The sequence below is a fragment of the Centropristis striata genome, chromosome 5 (genome assembly GCF_030273125.1).
Source record: "Centropristis striata isolate RG_2023a ecotype Rhode Island chromosome 5, C.striata_1.0, whole genome shotgun sequence".
NCBI lineage: Eukaryota > Metazoa > Chordata > Actinopteri > Perciformes > Serranidae > Centropristis > Centropristis striata.
Genome location: NC_081521.1, coordinates 10,264,762 through 10,288,175, shown reverse-complemented (window position 1 = coordinate 10,288,175; position 23,414 = coordinate 10,264,762). Strand labels below are relative to the sequence as shown.

Sequence of the window (23,414 nt, the reverse complement as noted above, 5' to 3'; positions counted from 1 at the left end):
TTTTTTGTCTTTTTTGGGCTTTTTTTGTCTTTTTTGTGTAATTTTGTGTCTTTTTTTTTTTGTAATTTTGTGTCTTTTTTTGGTCATTTTGTGTCTTTTTTGCTCAATTTGTGTCTTTTTTTGGATAATTTTCTGTCATTTTGTGGTCAATTTGATTCTTTTTTGGGTAATTTTCTGTCTTTTCTGACAAATGCCAAAGTAGCAAGTTATTACTTTACAAAGAGTCTCTGGATTGAAGCTGACTGTTTTTAATTGTTGTCTGCTTCATTATTTGTCCAAAATACGTCATATCAACTGAGTTTGTATGATCTGAACTGTGAAATTCTGTTCAGTGAGCGGGGGTCGCAGACAACATGCATGTTAAATTGGGGGTCGCGACTCAAAAAGGTTGAGAACTACTGTTCTAATGTATTGAGATGCACCTGTAGCCTACTTATTTAAATGTTTCCAGCAGCGGTAGATGGCGCTCTCTCCTCTGCCAACAATTGAGCCGTAGAAGAAGAAGGAGACGGCATGGAGAAGGAGGAAGTACCGGTTAATAACAATGAGTCAGACAGCTGAGCCGGTTAGGTAGCAAGTTTTAGTTGAAACATTTTCCAACCTATAATCGTCTTTAGTTGTGTTAGAGTGATGGAGGAGCTGGGGGAGAACAGCGGCCGACAGGCGGAAGAACACGACGGGACAAACAGTAGAAATGTCCCGGAGCCTGTGTGTGGGACAGGTGAGCCGGCGGGGACGGTCCCTCTGGGGCTGAGCTCCTCCAACCAGGACCAGAGGAAGAAGTTAGTGCTGCATATCGACCTGAACAACACCATCCTGGTGTCGGACACTGTGATGGGTCAGGGTGTAGTAGCTGCCCTGGATTATTTCATCTCCACGGTGACCTGGGGGAAGATGAGCAGACAAGGTAACATCCACCTGAACTGACAACACTTTACTCACCACAAAAGAAGAAACTGTATTCGCTCAGTCAGCGGAGTTATTGTTCCTTTTTTTTTTGCCGAATCCCATTTAAGAGCCTAGTAGGGCTGGGCGATATGGACCAAAAGTCCTGTCTCGATATATTTAGGCTGAATATCGATATATCTGATATATATCCCGATATTTTTTTATCGCATGTGTTTATGTTTGTTATATGGTTAATGTAAGGATGTATGGAAGAAAAAAAACATTTGAAATTGCTTCAAAAAACAGTTCAACACTTCTGGGAATGTTTACTTTCACATTAGCCAAACGTTTATCATAAAAAATTAGTTTAAGGTACTTATAGGGCTGGGCAATAAGGACCAAAAGTCATATCCCAATATATTTAGACTGAATATTGATTTATGATATATATCCCGATATTTTTATTGCAAAGTGAGAGCAAATGTTCAGTCAAAGTCAAAGCCAAATATGACATGTCACAAGTAGTTTTATTGAAACCGTTTATTTAAGTGAACATAAATACTGTATAACAACAGGAGTACCTTTTAAAAAAAAAAAAAAAAAAAAAAAAAAATCAAAGTTCCATAAAGTGCACATTTAAATGAAAACCATATTAAATAAAAATAGCCTATTAAATGAAATAGGCCAATCTGGTTTCAAATTAAATATATTTATACGAGAAAAGAATAACGAACATTACAAAAGAACTAAATATGACAAACTCTAGTAGGGGCAGCATTTATATATAAAGAAAGAAAGAAAATTTGAACTATATCGATATATGCGATATGGTCTAATTCCATATCACATTATAAAATATATCGATGTGTCTTTTATATTGATATATCGCTCAGCCCTATGAACTTAAAATATAAAAATTGATGACCTGCTATTTGGCATAAAGTGCCATTTTTTTTTTGCAGTTGATTTCAATAACAGCAAATAAGGGCTGGCCGATATATTTAGGCTGATATTTTTATTGCAGAGTGAGAGCAAATGTTCAGTCAGAGCCAAATATGACATGTCACAAGTAATTTTATTGAAACCGTTTATTTAAGTGAACATAAATACTGTATAACAGCAGTAGTACCTTTTTAAAAAAAAAAAAAAAAATCAAAGTTCCATAAAGTGCACATTTAAATAAAAAACATCTTAAATAAAAATAGCCTATTAAATAAAATAGGCCAATCTATTTTCAAATTAAATATATTTATATGAGAAAAGAATAACAAACATTACAAAAGAACTAAATATGACAAACCCTAGTAAGGGCAGCATTTATATATAAAGAAAGAAAAAAAATTGAAGTATATCAATATATGCAATATGGTCTAATTCCATATGACATTTAAAAATATATCGTTATCTTTTTTTTATCATTGATACATACGTCCCTCGCCTCCTTTACTTTTCCTGGGGATATGATTAACGAAGAGCTATCAATCTATCCAACCAATAATATTTGCTGTTATTGAAATGAAAAGTGTACCTGGAATAGCAGGTCATCAATATTTTAATTATAAGTACCTAGGGCTGGGCAATATATCGATATAGCGATATATTTTTAAATGTGATATGGAATTAGACCATATCGCATACATTGATATACTTCAAATTTTCTTTCTTTATATATAAATGCTGCCCTTACTAGGGTTTGTCATATTTAGTTCTTTTGTAATGTTCGTTATTATTTTCTCGTATCAATATATTTATTTTGCAAAAAGATTGGCCTATTTTTTTTTTCCATTGGCTATTTTTATTTGGGATATTTTTTTATTTAAATGTGCACTTTATAGAGCTTCGATTTTTTTTTAAAAAGGTATTCCTGTTGTTATACAGTATTTATATTCACTTAAATAAACGGTTTCAATAAAACTACTTGTGACATGTCATATTTGGCTTTCACATTTGCTCTCACTTTGCGATAAAAATATCTGGATATATATCATAAATCAATATTCAGTCTAAATATATTGGGATATGACTTTTGGTCCATATTGCCCAGCCCTATAAGTACCTTAAACAAATTTTTTTATGATAAACGTTTTGCTAATGTGAAAGTAAACATTCACAGAAGTGTTGAACTGTTTTTTGAAGCAATTTCAAATGTTTTTTTTCTTCCATACATCCTTACATTAACCATATGACAAATTTACTTACTTTAACCCAAACCAGGATCTTTTTCCTAACCTTGACCCAGTAGTTTTGTTGCCTAAACATAACCAAGTAGTTTTTGTTTGGATTCACAACATTAAGTTGAACGTTCCAAGTGATTATAGTAGAGCGTCATAGCTTGACACGGAGGGCTACACAGTGACAAATCCTCCATATGTGACGAGGTGGGAATTAGAATCCACCACTCATTATATGCCATTTGTTCTGTCTTTATATAAAAGCTTTCACACAAACCCTCTTTCTCCTCACCTCCATGCAGGAAAGTGGGAATGGCTGAGTGACTCGGCCTCCCTGCTGCCACCGTGTGATGATGCTGTTAGTTACCAGTCTCACTTTGGGCGGATCCCGGGTTTTACCTCTGCTGCGGGGAGACGTTTCCGCGGGATTCTGGATGAGCATCTGGATCTGATGCGCTGGCCAGAGGGCACCAAGGCAAGCATCATATAAGAGAGAATGGATAAGAAGTAGGGGTGCACCGATTGCAATTTTTTGGCCGATCACCAATTTTTAAAAAGCCTGACATTCCGATTTTGGCCGATACCGATTTTTTTATAACTCACAGCATACACCTTCAATGTTTGAATCTTATTATATTGAAAAACAATAACACGGCAGTATTTTTCTTTAACAAATAAAGGAAAAGAGAACTGCAACCATAAATAAAGTGGATTTTGTTCTGTACAACATACAGACAACTAGGGAGGGCATCGATTTTCGAATATTGGAACAGTCATTAAATCATAAAAATAGTTCTTGAAAAATAGGGGGTCTGAAAAGTTGCTGAATTTAGCAACAAAGTTGGGAGCACTGCTTTGCCGGTGGGGGGTTATTATCTAGGTAGATAAGATCGCTAGATAAGATCGGTTTGACGTAAAGAAATCGGCCGATCGCCAATCCTGCAAAATTAAGGAAATCGGCGCTGATCAATCGGCCGGCCGATCGATCGGTGCACCCCTAATAAGAAGGCCATCTATGACACAACAACAAAAAACAACAGAGTGCTCACTTAGAGTGGCGTGGGTTTTGGGTAAACACAAGAAGCCACTCTCAGATGCAGAAATAATAAGAAAATGCATGACTGAAGTGATGGACACAATGTTTGAAGGCAAACAAAAAGAGGAAAAATAAAGCTCAATTTAAGCAAATCCCTCTCTCAGATTCCACGAGACCCCCGCTCACTGAACACAATCTCACACGCACAGTTCAGATCATACAAATAATGAAGCAGACAACATCTAAAACATTTCTCTGGCTGTGCATTTATATATTGTTTTATATTTTATTGTTATTTTTAATCTAAGTCCTTTGCTATAAGTTTAAAGGTCCATTCTGACCTCCTGAGTGTGTAACAGTCAGCTTCAAGCCAGAGACTCCTTGGAAAGTAAGAACTTGCTACTTTGGGATTTGTCAGAAAAGACACAAAATTACCCAAAAAAGAATCAAATTGACCACAAAATGACACAAAATGATTTTAAAAAAAGACACAAAATGACCAAAAAAATAACATAAAATTAAGCAAAAAAGGACTCAAATTGACCACAAAATGACAAAAAAAATGACCACAAAAAGACACAAATTGACCAAAAAAAGACACAAAATGACCCAAAAAACAAACAAAATGACCCCAAAAAGACACAAAATGACTAAAACAAGACACAAAATGACCAAAAAAAGGAAACAAAATGACCAAAAAAGACACAAATATAACACAAAATGTAAAAAAATAAGACACAAAATGTTAAAAAAAGACACAAAATGACCAAAAAAGATGCAAAATTACCAAAAAAAGACACAAAATGAGCTGACTTCCAATATGATTTGGCGACCCCCCAGAAATCATCTCGTGGCCCCAATTGGGGTTGGGACCCCATGTTTGAGAATGGCTGATCTAGTTAAGCAGCTGTGTGATGGAATAAAACATGCAGAGTGCATCGCCCTAGCTGTGGATGAGTCCACTGACACCACTTATAATGCTCAGTTGATGGTGTATATATATACAATATATATATATATATATATATATATATATATATATATATATATATATATATACATAAATAAATAATTATATTTAATTTTAGTTCATATTTTTGTTATTTTGAAGAAAAAGGACATTTTCTGTTGAAATGACTGGACCTTTGAGTCATTGAAAAAAAATCTGTGTGGCCCTTTAAGATTTGTATTTGAGTAGCCCTGCTATAAAGTGTCCTTGATCCCTGATGGAAGAAGGTGTGACTGACTGCTCCTTACTCTGTTCCCTGCAGGCAGACAGAGAGCTGACTGTTAAAGGAGAAGGTGGACGGCTGTACCACTGGATCCTCCCCTCCTTCTTCCAGCTGCTCAAAGACCTGGTGCAGGAAGGACGGGAGTTTGCCATCATTTTTCGTTCTTTTGGAACCGACCTACCTCGTGTGCTGAGTGCTGTGTCCAGAGCGCTGAATGAAGGAGTTCATCCACTGTTCCCTGACCTGCCTGATCTCAAGGTGAAATACAATCACACTTATACATTCAAGAAATTAAAACACTTATAATATTAGAGGGGCAATTCACCAAATTACGAGCTGATAGTCTGGGTTAATTTACCAGGGTAAATCATGTCTGGTGTACATGTATAATATAACCCAATAGGACACACATTGTTACTTTTAATCTAAGTCCTTTGCTATAAGTTTAAAGGTCCATTCTGACCTCCTGAGTGTGTAACAGTCAGCTTCAAGACAGAGACTCCTTGGAAAGTAATAACTTGATGCTTTGGGATTTGTCAGAAAAGACACAAAATTACCCAAAAAAGGACTCAAATTGACCACAAAATGACAAAAAAATGACCACAAAAAGACATAAATTGACCAATAAAGAGACAAAATGACCAAAAAAAGACACAAAATGACCCAAAAAAGACACAAAATGACTAAAACAAGACACAAAATGACCAAAAAAAGACACAAATTTACCACAAAATGTTCAAAAAAAGACACAAAATGACCAGAAAAGACACAAAATTACCAAAAATGCATGCACACTTAAGTAAGTAATATTATGCATAACCCCGATTCCAAAAAGATTTGGGGAGCTGTCAAATAAGTTAATAAAACTGAGTGTGAGAATTGAAGAATCCCTTTTTACATGTATTCTATTGAAAACTGTACAATACACTTCATGTTCAGACTGATAAACTTTATTGAAAACATATAGGGCTGGGCGATATGGACCAAAAGTCATATCTTGATATATTTAGGCTGAATATTGATATATATACGATATATATCCTGATATTTTTATCGCAAAGTGAGAGCAAATGTTCAGCGGATGAATGAAGAACACAGTCATCTACTCATTCCCCTTTGATATAGATAAGAACATTCACTACAAAACCTACACGGGTAGTAGAATGAACAGACTAAGGACACTTTCATTGAACTTTATCATTTTATTTTATTTTTATTTTGTTTTAAGAGCTCTATTTTTGTTTTGTTTTTTTCTAATTGAGTGCACTGCTAAATAATAATTGTTGGTAGGTAATAAAAGGATCATTGCTAACTTCCAGTCAGAGTCCAGCTTTCTGAACGTGAAATTATAATTATCTTGAAATAACATGATAAGATTGTGGCTAACATTAGCATGCTATTGATCGCGGCTAACATTTGCATGCTATCAATCGCGGCTAACATTAGCATGCTATCGATCGCGGCTAACGTTAGCATACTATCGATCGTATTTTAACGCTAGCATGCTATGAACGTTATAACGTTATAATGTGAAATATGAATTATCTTGAAATAACATGTTAATATCACAAGTGTGTGCAGCCGTGTGCATCACTTTTAAGTGTCCTCTGGAAACACTTCTGTTGTGTTCTGGTCTATTCGCAGCACTTTTTCTTATTGTGTTGTGTGTCTTTGCAGCACGTTTTCTAAATGCTGTGCTTGTGTTGTCAAATTGATGAAGATGTTTTCTCAATTTGCTTGTGTTTTGTGTATTTGCATGTGTTTCTTCTTATTCTTAAGTTGCAGCGCTGTGTTCAAGTTTTTCAAAAACAATTTTTCCTGAAGTACACAAGTGTGCATCAGTACAAAATCGTGCATCTAGAAGGGATGTTTTGCTCCTAAATTCATAGTGACACACATGAAAACTTGACTTTTACTGTTGATATCTTGGCAGCTTGGACATTTTACCTCAGGGGTGACAGACTGTGAATATGTTCTAACCCTAGACCCTCCCACCAACACACCCACTCACACACACATTCACAACCTTATGCATCTTCTTGACTTCCCTCCCGGAGGGTTTTGTACCTTGCTTGTTAGCTTGCGGGAGTGGAACACATGATTCTGAGAGAAGAGTGAAAGGGACAGATGACGGGCCGGGGGTGGAGGAGATGTCACAAAGTAAAGCTGTCAGGCTCAGTGAGCTGTCTGGATGAGAGCTCAGTGGAAGTCTGATTCAGACACTCTCTTGTCACATGCTTTCATATATTGTTTTAGACAGACAGAGCAGGGGCAATCAATCACAGGACATAATGTGATTGTTCAGTTTTTTAACTTGAGCTGTTTGTTTTCTTGACTCAATATTATTGTTGTCAGGTCTTGGAGATGGGTGCACTGGGACACATATCCAATTAAAGCTGAAGACTTAATCTTGTGGTAATTGTTTTTTTTTACCATTTAAGCTAAGAGATCACTGACTGAATCAATGGATGTGGACTGCTGCTGGACTCACATGATGATTATTTTCTCCAGGAATCGATTGATTGTTTGATTTGTAAAAAAAGTGCAATTTTTCATGTCCCGATTGTCTTTCCCAATATTATCCAGATCATCAGAATATGCTTTAAACTCTAAAACAAACATTATTTCAGCAATCAAAATAGTTTCCTCTAATTTTCTGTCAGTCAATTGGATTGCATTTTTGCTAGGTATAATATGAATAGATTAGAATAGAATAGCCTTTATTGTCATTGTATATAATATAACGAATTAGAGTGCAACTCCTATTGGTGCATAAAACAATAAAGAACAACAATACAAAAACAACTTAAGGACAATAAATGTATAAAGGCATACAAGGTATAAAAAATATCACAAACAAGAATAAATAATTGAAATGGCATGAAAATATTGGAATATAGAATAAAAAGCTGTGCACATGGAAAAGGAGGAGAATGAGGAGGGGTGGTAGCATACAGAGGTAATGTTATTAGATAATATGAATATAAATATTATTGCACTATAAATATTATTGCACTCAGACGGTAAATGCACATGGTGGACAGTAAGTGAACAATATTGCACTGGAGTGGTAATTGCACATAAAACAATAGAACAAGACGTAGCAGATACAGAAAACTGTAGTCACACTGAGTCACACACTAGAGCAGCTGGAGCCAAAAGCTGCTTCTCCTCCATTAAGTCAGTGTCTACTAAGAGCATGATGGGGAAAAAATGAATGGTAGGTAAAAAATGCTGAAAGAATCTAGTTGTAGTCTTGTAAATAGTGACCCTGAACGATTCACAGTCTGTCTAAAGTCTCAATGTGAGACTAGGCTGGGACTTTCCCTGGAGTCTTTTCACCAAAATGATTACAGTTCATTCTGACAGTGACATGAATAATATACCAATTATCATGGCAATCCATCCAGTAGTTGTTGAGAAATTTGAGTCTACATTTCCATCGTTAGAGCCACACCACAAGACCATGACTCAAAGTGTTTTTACCTTAAAAATAATTAATTTAACTGAAAGCACCATTTTACAACAGCTGATACCACTAGTTTTAAATTGTGCATTCAGTAGAAGTAGGTGTCTTATTAAGTTTAAACTGTTTGCCAGAAGGCTTTTTTTTAAATATCTGCCATAATACAGTCAAGTCCAGAATAATGTATTGCTTTCATGCTGTTTGATTGATTTATGGGTATCTGCAGGCACCCAAGCTATTAATAATAAAGCTACAGAGTTTTTTTAGTAGCTAGCGCAGACTCTCTTTTTGTAATTTTATGTCTGAGGAAGTTTAATGCTGATATCGCAATGAATTTAGGTCAGGTCTGCCAGAGGCCATGTATTAATAACAAAATAATTTCACAGGGCTTTGTTATGGTTTCTCTGCTTCCCCAAAAAGTTCAGAGCCGACTGTTTCTTTCTTTCATTCTCTGGCTCTTCTTGTCTCTCTTGGTTCAGTTAAATGTGAACACCACTACAGGCAAGATCCGCTGCAGCAAGAAGGGAGTGGTCCTGACCCGGGGCCAGGACCGCATGTCGAGTCGAGATGGAGAAAGAGGCCTGTACCAGTACTTGAGCTCAGCCCAGGGCCTGGGGGGCTTTCAGGACCACTTTGACTGGTATACATAACACTCTTCAAGTCCCAGTTAATGTGGCCTCTATCTAGGGCTGGGCGATATGGACCCAAAGTCATATCCCGATATATTTAGGCTAAATATCAATATATGATATACACTACCGGTCAAAAGTTTTAGAACACCCCAATTTTTCCAGTTTTTTATTGAAATTCAAGCAGTTCAAGTCAAATGAACAGCTTGAAAGGGTACAAAGGTAAGAACATAAATACTGTATAACAGGAGAACCTTTTTAAAAAAAATCAATGCTCCATAAAGTGCTCATTTAAGTAAAAAATATATTAAATAAAAATAGCCTATGAAATAAAATAGGCCAATCTTTTTCTGAAATAAATATATTTATATGAGAAAAGAATAACAAACATTACAAAAGAACTAAATATGACAAACCCTAGTAAGGCCAGCATTTATATACAAATAGTCTGGTCTAAATCCACTTTTATATCGATATATCGCCCAGCCCTATGTCTATCCCTCAATCTATCCTTTTCAAAAACATTCTCTGCCTTTTTTTCTCATTCAGGTGGGCCAGTAATACCTTCTCCATCCGAGGGGGGAAGCCGTTGTGGGTCGACCCCTTTGATCAACATGTTCAGCACATCTTCATAGACGACAACATACGACAGAACGATGAGAATACCATTGTTCATCCCAAGGTACCTGTCATTACATCAACATAAATACATCAACCACTGTTGGTATTCTTCAGGATTGTGACTACAATCGCAGGTTCTTAGCACACATTAATTCAAATTCAAATTCAAAATTACATTATTAGTCATTGCCATTAGAAGGATCTTTTGAATCTCTCCGTCCTGCAACAGAGAGAGAGGAGCCGTCCACTGCTGTTTTTTTGGTCCATAAAGGTTTTGTGTAGCTGATGAATACCTTCACTTGATAAGGGTTCCTGAACGATGCTTTTTTCGATACCAATTTTATAAGGTTAATTCTAACAAAAAGAAAATTACATTACTAGGGGTGCACCAATTTTCAAATTTTCTGGCCGATCACCGATTTTTAAAAAGCCTGACCTGCCGATTCCGATTTTGGCCGATACTGATTTTTCACAGCATACACCCTCAATGTTTGAATCTTATTATATTGAAAAACAATAACACAGCAGTATTTTTCTTTAACAAATAAAGGAAATCACAGTGTCTGAGGTAGTTAATAAAATATTGAACTTAAAATAAATAGCAGAACTGCAACCATAAATAAAGTGGTTTTTGTTCTGTACAACATACAGACAACTAGGGAGGGCATCGATTTTCGAATATTCGAATAGTCATTAAATCATAAAAAAATCGAATAGTTCATCATATCTGGAAAAAAAAAAAAGTTGTATTACTGGTGCCTTCCACACAGGGGCAGCGTAGCATTTGATGATACAGTGTGGCGGCTAGATGCCAAACTGTAGAAGAAGAAACAAACGGAGAGGGTTTTACCTATTTTATACAGTCTATGGGCGGGACAAGTTAGCCCCCAGAGGGATTTAGAGACTCTGGAGGTGACGTTTGGTTTTTGCCGTCGCTAACTGTGCACAACGTCAGCAGCTGAAAGCAGCATGGCTAATTATGCACAGTCTCCACTGATCATAAACGTAGTGATCGTGATTTAACCAGCGTCACTAACTGTGAACAGAGTGTCTGGTGCTTGTTGTAAACAAACAGAGATCGCTAAGTGAACACCTCCTGCAGCAGCAGCACATACACACTGTACTGCTACAGAGCTAGCTGTTAGCCTGTTAGCACATACACACTGTACTGCTACAGAGCTAACTGTTAGCCTGTTAGCACATACACACTGTACTGCTACAGAGCTAACTGTTAGCCTGTTAGCACATACACACTGTACTGCTACAGAGCTAACTGCTGCTAACGGCGGCTATTCTTAACAAGGCGGCCTCCGGCTTGTTAAGAAGAGTAAGAAGGAGTCGCTGGATTTGTCTCCAGTTGCTTTCTTGAAAAATAGTCGCTAAGGGGGTCTGAAAAGTCACTAAATTCAGCAACAAAGTCGCTAAGTTGGGAACGCTGCTTTGCCGGCTTTTACAAATGGGGTGTGATGTTGTTGTGTAGAGTACTACGTCACATCCTGCTTAGCGATCTACCCAATCAGTAACCAGGCTGTTTTCAGGGGAGAAAAAAGACCCTGCTCTTCTACAGGGACAAAAAAGGTCCTGGACTGCTCGTATTCAAATTAGGGGCGTTTCGGCGAGTGAGACCCGCCTCATTCTGGGTATTGCCCGTGGAAACAGCCCTGCTGATTCAGACTTGTTCAGGCAGAAAAATACAACTCATATTTACATTTCTGACTGTCCTCCACAGCCATCTTGCTGATGTAGTAGTAGTTATTGAAGGCGAAGCGGAGTTTAAATGGCGGGAAGGAGGGAATGTGGATGAATAACTTACATTTTTTTAACCTAACTTCTGTCATTTACGTAACTTCCGTGGTTCACGTCACGCTCGTAACTACTTCACTTTTGGCATTTACGTACATTTATTAAACTGTCTTTTATAACATCTTACCAGGGAGTTTTTTTGCCCTAAACCTAGGTCAGTGGTTTTGTTACCTAAATTCAAAGAAACTGCAGCCTTTTTTTTACAACCCCCAACTGTACATATGTGTATAATGATGTGTGCTATATTTAAATCTACTGTAAAAACATGGTGGTGCAACAATATCAGTTTCTGTGGAAGAGAGCCTGCCCCCTATGCAGATATGAGGGACTAATTTTAATTTAACAAAAACACAACAATTCTTAGCTTTAAGTGATTATACACTTATGAAAGCATAACTAACAGTGGGATATTTCATTTCTGCTAATTGAGCTCCCCAGTTCTTACACACTGGTCTTCTAAAGTGGCTTATTTTTCGAACAAGTGCTATTTTCCCTTTTTTCATTTTCCTAATTTTCTCAGCACTCTTTAAATGATTCAGCTTTTTAATTAGAGCCAGGAGTAATATGTAAACATGCTTAAAAACCTGCTGTGTCATTTTCTTTCATGCTCGAAGAACAAAATCTCAGCACATTGTTACATAACCACTGAGTTGATTGCATTGACCTGCAGCTCTAAGAAACTTTCATGCAGATTTAGGGTAATTGTGTTATGGAATTAGATCATATCGCATATGTATAGATTATGCATTGATATAGTTCAAATTTGCACTGTGATGCTTGCTTCAGGCAAGCTGCAGCTTTTATTTAAGATATTTTTTAATTTAATGTGCACTTTACAGAGCAATTTTATTTAAAAAAAAAGGTACTCCTGTTGTTATACAGTATACATGTTCACTTAAATAAACGGTTTCAATAAAACTACTTGTGACATGTTATATTTGACTTTGACTGAACATTTGCTCTCACTTTGCGATAAAAATATCAGGATATATATCATATATCGATATTCAGCCTAAATATATCGGGATATGACTTTTGGTCCATATCGCCCAGCACTAATCAGACCCTCACCTCCTACATGCATTCAATCTAATGATCCAGTTGTGCTTACATTCTCAACCATATTTTGTGTTATTTTTATCACTTGTCAGTCAGTGTATATTTTATGGCCTCTAAAGCAGTAGTTCTCAACCTTTTTGAGTCGCGACCCCCAATTTAACATGCATGTTGTCTGCGACCCCCGCTCACTGAACACAATCTCACACGCACAGTTAAGATCACGCAAAAAAGAAACAAAATGACCAAAAAAAGGAAACAAAATGACCAAAACAGACACAAATTGACCACAAAATTATCAAAAAAGACACAAAATGACCCCAAAAAGAAACAAAATGACCAAAAAAGACACAAAATGACCAGAAAAGACGCAAAAAAAGACAAAATGACCCCAAAAAGAAACAAAATTACCCAGAAAAGATACAAAATGACTAAAAAAAAGACACAAAATGACCTAAAAAGACACAAAATGACCAAAAAAGACACAAAATGACCCAAAAAAGAAACAAAATTACCCAAAAAAGATACAAAATGACAAAAAAAAAGACACAAAATGACCTAAAAAGACACAAAATGACTAAAAAAGACACAAAATGACTAAAAAAACCCCACAAAATGACCCAAAAAAGCCAATAAATGACCAAAAAGACTAAAACACATTAACATATGAACACCTTAACACAGTGGAGACAGAGCTGACTTCCAAAATGATTTGGCGACCCCCAGAAATCATCTCGCGACCCCAATTGGGGTCCCAACCCCAAGGTTGAGAACAGCTGCTCTAAAGGAACCTTTATGTGTATTATGTATTTGTTTTTTTGGACTTCCTCAGATACAATATTAATGAAGCTATTTCTCAATAAATGTGTTTGCGTTCAAAACTCCAGAAAGCTGCGCTGACTTGTTTCTCTCTGTGTTTCTCAGGTGTTCTTGGACCCGGGTGGCTCTGAGACCCGTACAGCGTTCACCTCTGAGCTCTTTGACATCACACTGGTCCAGACCGACCTCCTGCAGGCCATTTCTAACCCCAACTACTTCACTGAGCGCGTCCACATCTGCCTGGAAAACTATGAGAGGAACCTCCAGCAGGGGGCGGGCTAGAACACAGTTTGTCTGTGTGGCTCCATCCAGTTACAGGTTCCAAACCCAGCACAGTAGGCTGCAGGTAGCGCTATTAAACACAAAGGTTGATGACTTATTAAAGGTCCGGAGTTCATCAAACCACAAATTGAAGAAGGTTACGTAAGGAGGAAGGTTATTTTGTTAAATAAGGAAGGATATTATTAAGTGAAGATGGCAGCTTGATAAGTAGGATTTACATCAATCTCAAACATTTGCAACGCCCTGACTCATTGTGTGCTCCTCGAGGGCGGCAAAAGGGTAAAAGGGTGTCAGCTTAAACAAAGGGCACTTCACAAACAGATTGTAGTGTCTGCTGTCCCGAGGTGAACCGCAGCACAAAGAGTTTTTGACTTGATTTAGCACTTAAACGGCGATGCCAGACTCTTTGATTACATCAAAGGCCGTGTGACTAATAATCACTCCACGGGATAATTACCCTGACTCTCTGGAATTTGTGTCAGACAGCATAATTGGGGTCAGATATGATTTAAAAAAAAAAAAAAAAAAACCTTCAAGTGTTGTGTTAGTTGTCTAGCAAGTAGAATCCTCTGGGGTTTTGCTTCCTTTCATTTATCATCCTCAGGGTGTGATGATGCTTTCATGTAGCTTCTCTCTTAGGTTGTTTAGCTTCTATTGTTGGTCATCATCTACATTGTTTACATCCACTCTGAAAGATAATTATGGAAGAAATATTCTATCTTTATTCAAGAGTGTAGATTTTCAGTATGAGAGCATGATTGTATTCCTTTTCAGTGAAACAGCTCCTTCTCCTGCTCACATTTATTCTCCTCATCCACATTTTCTGCTGCTATCTTTCTAAATGTTATAGTTAATGAAAACTAACTAAATAACGAAAACTAGAATTGAAAAAACATTTCTGTTAACTGAAATAAAAATAAAAACAAGAGTTTTTTAAAAATATATTAGATAACTAACTGAAACTGTATTTTGTGGTTACAAAACTAACTCAAACTAACTAAATTATAGTGAAAATGTCCTTCGTTTTCGTCTTTGTCAACTTTTTTCATACGTAAACCTTTTTGGTTGATGTGAAATCTATTTCATCTATCTGGCTTTATGACTTAATAAACTTATTGGGACTGAGATGAATCAGACAAAGGAAATAAAGAAAACATTTATTGTGACTTTTCTGAATCTCTCACCCAACAAATACCCCATTACAAAAAACTAAAACTAATAAAAACTTAACTAAAACCAAGCATTTTCCAAAAAGTAAAAACTAATTAAAACTAACTGAATTTGAAAACAAAAATTGACAACGAAATTCAAACTAAAACTGATGAAAAATCCAAAACTATTATAACCTTGGTGCTCACACTCAGATTTCTGTTGCTTTCTTTCTAAATGTTTGCTTGAACTCAAAATCACATGCTTGTGCTCACATTTCTTCTTCTTGGCCGTTTTTGAACACTTTTGGTTTTGCCCTTCATGTACCACATAATACCCATATTTGGTATCCATTTTTTCTTCACCTATAAGGTCCGACAATTATTTTTTCAATTTCACCTACTTTATCAACATATTAAGCTCAAAAATCATGAAATCCGATTTGGAAAATTTTACTTTTTACTACAATAAAAACCACAAATATGCTCAATTAACCTCTTTTGAACATATAAAAAGGTAAAATTTAAATATAATAAAACTATACACAAAAAAGTCCCATAAAAACATGTGTATTTATAGGCTTTTTTTTCTTGTTAGCTGCAACTCTTCAAAACAAACTATGTGCAAAATTACATATTATCATTATTATCTATCTTATCATATATTTGGTTTTACATGACCTGGGAATGTCAATGTTGAATGTTTTTTTGTTTAACTTCACGTGATCTGGTCAGGACAGCACGATCATAGAGACTTGACTTCAAGCAAACTTTTTGAAAGAAAGCAGCAGAAATCTGAGTGGGAGCACAAAATGTGATCATGAGGAGAACAAATCTGAGCATGAGAAGGAGCTGTTTCACTAAAAAAGGAATAAAATCATGCTCTCTAACTAAAAATCTACACTCTTGAATAAAGAGAGGACATTTCTTCCATAGATAATACTTGAATGTGTCCAGATGACTGAAAAAGAATCTGATTACTGAGTATAACTTTGTAGCTGAAGGGTAATACTTTAAGGCACTCTATAAACACACTGTGAAGGCATTTAATCAGAAAATGACTTCAGGTACTGTCTAATGTTCTACATGGTAATATCTGAGACATATCATTAGGTTGAACATGGTTTTGGGATGTGGTTTTATTATTTGAAAGCATCATTGTACAGAAGCCCTTGGAGGCAAGTGAGGAAAGAAATCTGGTGATTAATTTTCTAAGTCTGTTCTAAAGAAGAGGAGCTTTTTATCTTTCTCCGTTCCTTAATTTATATATTTTTCACCTGTGGGGAAAAACAGATTGAAAACTGAAAAACATATGTTGATTGTGACAAAAAAAAGAAGTTTTTAACCACCAGTAACTTTTCTCGCCTGCCTCTTAGGGCTTCTGTACGTTTTTGTGACACACTGAATAAGTTGAATTTGTGTGGAAGGTATGGTAATTTTTTTGATTTTTAAGGGTTTTAGGATTTATTTATTGTTAAGCTTTCAGGGAGATTTTTAATTCTATTTTCTCAGGTCAAATTTTACAGAGACGGCTGAATGCAAACACTATCAGTAACATAAAGATAAGACGGAACTTTTACAGGATATATATTAGGGCTAGGCAATATGGACTAAAAGTCATATCCCAATATATTTAGGCTGAATATCAATATAAGATATATATCACGATATTTTTCTTTTTTATTGCAAAGTGAGAGCAAACATTCAGTCAAAGGCAAAGCGAAATATGACATGTCACAAGTAGTTTTATTGAAACTGTTTGTTTACGTGAATATAAATACCGTATAACAACAGGAGGATCTTTTTAAAAAAAAATCAAAGCTCCATAAAGTGCACATTTAAATAAAAAAATATCTTAAATAAAAGCCGCAGCTTGCCTGGAGCAAGGATCACAGTGCAAATTTGAACTATATCGATATATGCGACATGGTCTATTTCCATATCACATTTAAAATTTTTGCCCAGCCCTAATATGTATCGAGTATGGATTTCTTTAAATGGAGAACATGCAAGTGAATACATTGGTAAGAAAAAGGCAAAGGCAAAGCTTGGGGGTGGTTACAATACAGTATTTATTATTGCTTTGGCTTAGTTTCAGTGTGCAAAACACAAAATGCTCATCCTGGCCTCCTAAAAATTCTACTCCGTTATAATTAAACTGCATACTCAATTGGGTTCCAAGGAAACATATTCTGTTCCAGATTACATTTGTTGACCATTCACAAATATGTTTTCCAATAAAAGCCCCAACTCTGCATAGAGAGGAGCTTGGGGCGGATGTATGGGTCAAACCAACGGAGCTTTTACCCAAGAGGCCGCTATAGTCTTTATAAACCTAACCAAATAGCTTTGCTTTAATTCACAATGCTAACCATGTGTTTAAAACTGTAGCGGGAGAAAAAAGATTCCCTAGAAACCTTATTTAAAATGCAGTTAACAGGGACGTGATTGCTAAGAGACTCACTTGAAATGAAACAATCTGTTTCATTAGGTCATACAGTAGGTTTGTCAGAGCATAATCACAACATCAAATATGTAAGTCTTTGAAATGTAAACATTGTCTTTCATTGTATTTCAAAATAACGTGATCATTATGATAGTGCTGTCAAACCCTATCAGAACAGTCTGCAGTGCTCATTTTAGCATCATACTCTGAAAAGCCCACGTCAACTGGAGGGAAAAAATTCTGCACCACAATATGCAACCAAGGGCTGAAACTCTAACAAAATGCCTATAGCAACTAAAAACATCACATTTAAGCATGTCAAAGGATTATTTTAGCACCTTATTTGCAACAGAGAGGGCAAGCTAGCTGTTAGCAAGCTAATGTTAGCTACAGTCATTGAAAAAAAATGATAAGACCATTTTTTTCCTCTTATTTCTTGTTCATTTTAATGCCTGGTACAACTAAAGATACATTTTTTACATATATATTTGTCTAAACATAAGTACCTTTAGTTGTACCAGGCATTAAAATGAACAAGAAATAAGAGAAAACAATGGTCTTATCATTTTCAATGACTGTAGCTAACATTAGCTTGCTAACAGCTAGCTTGCCCTCTCTGTTGCAAATAAGGTGCTAAAATAATCCTTTGACATGCTTAAATGTGATGTTTAGTTGCTACAGGCATTTTGTTAAAGGATTATTTTAGCACCTTATTTGCGACAGAGAGGGCAAGCTAGCTGTTAGCAAGCTAATGATAGCTACAGTCATGGAAAAAATATTAGACCATCGTTTTTCTCTTATTTCTTGTTCATTTTAATGCCTGGTACAACTAAAGGTACTTATGTTTGGACAAATATATATAAAAAATGTATCTTTAAATGAACAAGAAATTGAAGAAAACAATGATTTTATATTTTTTTCCACGACTATGTGTTGGCATGCTAATGTTAGCTATGTGTTCACATAGCTTAATAAGTGCACCCAATTAGCTTAGCAAACTAATATTGCATATCTTTCTGATTTACCCACATTCCATCATAACACAAGTTACAAATTGTCAAAATGCTTGAGCTTAACCTACAAAAATATAGATATGGGACATGGGATATTTGACTTAAAATACTATATATAACAGCAGCATTCAGGCATATCTGTTGATTGCTAACAGATGGATTTCATACAATATAAAGTCAATGGAGAGACATTGATCGTTTTCGCCTCCGGTGGCAGTTCAGCTTAATTTCACTTTGTCTCTATACAAGTTATGAGGGAAAAAGAGTTATTTATGAATTAAATAGTGTTTTAAATGATTTAGAGCAAGTATGACTTTTACTGTTGCATATTATTAAAGACACCAAACCTTGGATATTTCAATTACTTGTAAAAGATCATCTGAATTACAGAAAGCTTAGTTTGATACAGTTTTTCCTGAAAAACAAGGAGAAATGCCTGCACACACACAGTATGTTGCATTGACTCAATGATCTCTGGGCTTGGTAATATGTAGTGTTGGGACAACGAAGCTTCAGGAAGCATTTGCTTTATTTTTAGACCCCACTAGATGACGGACTTGGCTTAAAAAAAAGGCTTCAGCATTGATAATTGGGTGGGTTTTTCAGCCCTTTGTTGAACAAAGCGCCATCTTTTAGGCTCCATTTAAAAAAAGCAAATGCTTCACAAAGCTTCGTTGTCCCAACACTAGTAATATATATTTAAACTAATAATAACTTTGTTAATCTGAGGCAGCAGTAGGAGTGGGGGTGAGTTTTGCACTCTTGAAAATCTCTTGTGAAAACTGAGCCGAGGCAATAGTAAAACACTTGAATGTTTTGCATTGAAATCTCATCCACATCACTTTGTTCTAATGCTGCCATGCATTTGAATGCACATCAAAAACTTGAAACACAACTTGAAAATGTCATCTATTTATTTTGGTATTATGGTAAATATTTCCATTCATTGTTAAATAAACCAGTGAGTTTTTTGTTAAACTGTTGGTGTTTTGTGTAACCTCATGTAAGTTAGTGTATTGGATGCAGTAGGTAAGGCTCCATTGATCTGGGGACATGGTTATGAGTCAATACATAACACAAAAACAATACTTTTTATACATGTATTTTATAGATTTTTAGGCACAGCTCATGTATAAATCATCAGTCGGTTGTTAATCAATAAATGTGTATGTGTGTGTGTGTGTGTGTGAGCAGGTCAGGTCCTCTGGGGATAAATTAAAGAAGCTGGTATGTTCAGGAATCACTGTGCTTTGGTATGTTTTAAAGAACTCAACTGCCATTATTTTTTATTTATTTTAAATTTGAAACACATGTACACAAAAGACATACAAGTAAACAAGGGTACTAAGGAAAAACAGAAAAAAAATGTGGGAAGAGCAAGTTGAGGAACCAGGCCTACAAAGAAAAGACAAACATAAAAAGGCATACATATCTTGAATGTTTAAATCAGCCATTTCCATATTTAATCTATTACTCCATGACAGCCGGAACAGAAAACTAGGAAATTTATGGATATATAGAAACTTTACTTTAATTTTAATGTTTAATAGATAAGAAAAAATATTGATCTTTATCCCAATCTTTTGTAATTGCTAATTTTTGCCAACCATCTGATTGTGGCTTTTTTTTAAATCATAAACTCGGTCAATAAATAATGATGTTTTAGGAACATAATTGACGGTTCCAATTTAATATATTTTTCTTTTTTGAAAATAAAAATTTTCCCCCAGAAGCGCAATGGTGTTTAACAACATATTTTGTTCTTCTTGCAAACCCCAAATTATATTGATTGGTGATCATTTTAAGACAAGTCCTTGCTCAGCCAGCCAAACTGTCACCTTGTACCAAAATAGAGCCACATCTGGACAAAACATGTAAGACACATATTTTCCTCAGTTAGGCCCCGTTTACACGAGGATGCTTGCGGGTAAAAACAACAAAATATTTTATCTGAAGTGCCTTTCGTTTGGACGGTGACGGCGTTTTTGGGGCTAAAAAGCGAAAAAATCTGAAACCAGCCTCCAGTGGAAAAGTTGAATACACTCCGCCGTAGCGTGTCCGTCTACACCAGGGATTCTCAACCTTGGGGTCGGGACCCCAATTGGGGTCGCGAGATGATTTCTGGGGGTCGCCAAATCATTTTGGATGTCAGCTCTGTCTCTACTGTGTTAAAGTGTTCATGTGTTTTAGTCTTTTTGGTCACTTAATGTCTTTTTTGGTCATGGTGTGTCTTTTTTTGGTCATTTTGTGTCTTTTTTTGGTCTTTTTGTGTTTTTTTTTTTATCATTTTGTGTCTTTTTTTTTGTCATTTTGTGTCTTTTTTTGTCATTTTGTGTCTTTTTTGGGTCATTTTGTGTCTTATTTTGGTTCTTTTTTGTCTTTTTTTGGTTATTTTGTGTCTTTTTTGGTCAATTTGTGTATTTTTTTTGTCATTTTCTTTCTTTTTTGGGTCATTTTGTGGGTTTTTTAATGTAATTTTGTGTCTTTTTTTTTGTCAATTTGTGTCTTTTTTTTGGTCATTTTGTGTCTTTTTTGGTCATTTTGTTTCCTTTTTTTGGTCATTTTGTTTCTTTTTTGGGTGACCTGAACTGTGCGTGTGAGATTGTGTTCAGTGAGCGGGGTTCGCGGACAACATGCATGTTAAATTGGGGGTCGCAACTCAAAAAGGTTGAGAACTACTGGTCTACACTGCCAAGACACAAAACTCTGCTCAGATCTGCTCACGTCATGTATGTGTTTACGTAACATACATGCTCCAGTACAGGGAAATAAACAAACATGTGGAATTATTTCCATGCGTCGGACCTTCAAGCTGCTCTGGCAGCTCTAATAAACTTACAGGAGTCTTTCCACCAAATGTACAGGATTAGGCCCCGTTCACACGAGGACGGTCTGAACAGAAGACGCAAAAGTGCCGTCGCGTCTTTTTCGGGAGGAAATCTGTGTGCATACGGTGACGAAATAGTGTGGAATTGGATTGTATGCATGCCAGGCGGCATCACTTAAAGCCATAAGAGCATCTTTGGGCATGCAGAAGTTTTCACGCCACACATTTTCATCAGCTACTCCTTCCACAAAGTTCTCCACCATCACTAGATCTCCCAGGTCTCGTTCACAGCCGTCTGGCTCGCCTCCGACGAATTGCTGCATCCAAAATGTGATGGAGGTAATTACAGATCCTTCTCTGTTCACTAATACTAGCTCTACATATCCTGTACATTTGGTGGAAAGACTCCTGTAAGTTTATTAGAGCTGTCAGAGAGCAGCTTGAAGGTCTGACGCATGGAAATAATCCCACGTTTGTTTATTTTCCTGTACTGGAGCATGTATGTGACGTAAACACATACGTGACGTGAGCAGATCTGAGCAGAGTTTTGCGTCTTGGCAGTGTAGACGGACACGCTACGGCAGAGCATATTTAACTTTTCCACTTTGGAGGGTGGTTTCAGATTTTTGCGTCTTTAAGCCCCCAAAACGCCGTCACCGTCTAAACGAAAGGCACTTCCGATAAAATATTTTGTCGTTTTTACCCGCGAGCGTCCTCATGTAAACGGGGCCTTAGTGAACAGAGAAGGATCTGTAATTACCTCCATCACATTCTGGATGCACCAATTGGTGGGAGGAGCCAGACGGCTTTGGAGGAGACCTGGGAGATCTAGTGATGGTGGAGAACTTTGTGGAAGGAGTAGCTGATGAAAATGCCCAAAGATGCTCTTATGGCTTTAAGTGATGCTGCCTTGCATGCATACAATCCAATTCCACACACTTTAGCGTCACCGTATGCAGCAGATTTCCTCCTGAAAACGCTCATCTAAACGCGGAATAAAAAGTGAAGATGTGACGCCACTTTTGCGTCTTCTGTTCAGACCGTCATAATGTAAACGTAGCCTTATTCTCCAAATTTTTTACATTTTCTTTGTTGGTAGAATCTTGTAGAAAATTTCGTCTGCTATTATTTGCCATGAAGCAAATATTCAACAAACAAATGTATCAGCTCCCCTGCAGCTACTCTGAGGTACTTGAAGGAGAACTAATGGAAGACTGAATGATAAGGGGAGTGCTTGTGAGATAGGATGTTTCCTCTTGTTGTTTGGCAGGGGATTAAACATGCAAAAGTGTGCTCGACACAAGGGTTTGAACAGGTAATTGCACTCTCCTAAAGCAGTGGTGTGATTGACTGGCTCAGCGTGGCAGAGGTCACACACATTAACGTCTGTCTCGGGCAGATTGTGATTGACGATAGCAGCGCTGCTGGTAATTGACTCAACATTTGATGATTTACTTCCAAAGCAGAGGGTACAACGGTGTCAGGAACCTGGATAGAAACTAAAAGATACAATAGCTTTTTGTGGAACTGTAATATAACATTTATATGTTTTATAGATCATTCTATTCATGTAGATGTAGACCAGGGGTGTCAAACTCAAATACACAATGGTCCAAAATTTAAAACTTGAATAAAATCCCGGGCCAACATTGAACGAATAAACCTTTTAATATATACCAAACATGTTTTGCTTTAACATTAAATATGGAACCAGCAACGCTTATAAACATACAATATATAACTAAATAGTGTAGAATGCAAAATCAAATTTCAAATAAAAAACACATCAATGTCATTAATTTATTAAATAAAAAAATCGTATACCTCTTTTCTATTTGCATCCTTCTGATTTAAATATCAAAATAAACTTTTTCAGCAGGTTAATAAATTCTGCCTTTCTTTTCGCTATTTTTGGGAAGGGGTAGCTCGGAGACAGCTCTAGCTTGAGGTTGCTATGACGACTGTCACAGAGGAGCT

General features: G+C 36.3%; 1 protein-coding gene across 1 annotated transcript; it reads left to right on the top strand.

Moving 5' to 3' along the window:
- The first annotated feature begins 529 nt into the window (after window positions 1-529).
- si:dkey-32e6.3 (uncharacterized) lies at window positions 530-17,995 on the top strand. Its single transcript, XM_059334027.1, has 6 exons — window positions 530-907; window positions 3,362-3,534; window positions 5,367-5,585; window positions 9,273-9,433; window positions 9,972-10,104; window positions 13,827-17,995. Exons 1-6 carry the CDS (start codon window positions 631-633, stop codon window positions 14,001-14,003), a joined length of 1,140 nt encoding a protein of 379 aa, XP_059190010.1. The 5' UTR covers window positions 530-630; the 3' UTR covers window positions 14,004-17,995.
- The last annotated feature ends 5,419 nt before the right edge of the window (window positions 17,996-23,414 follow it).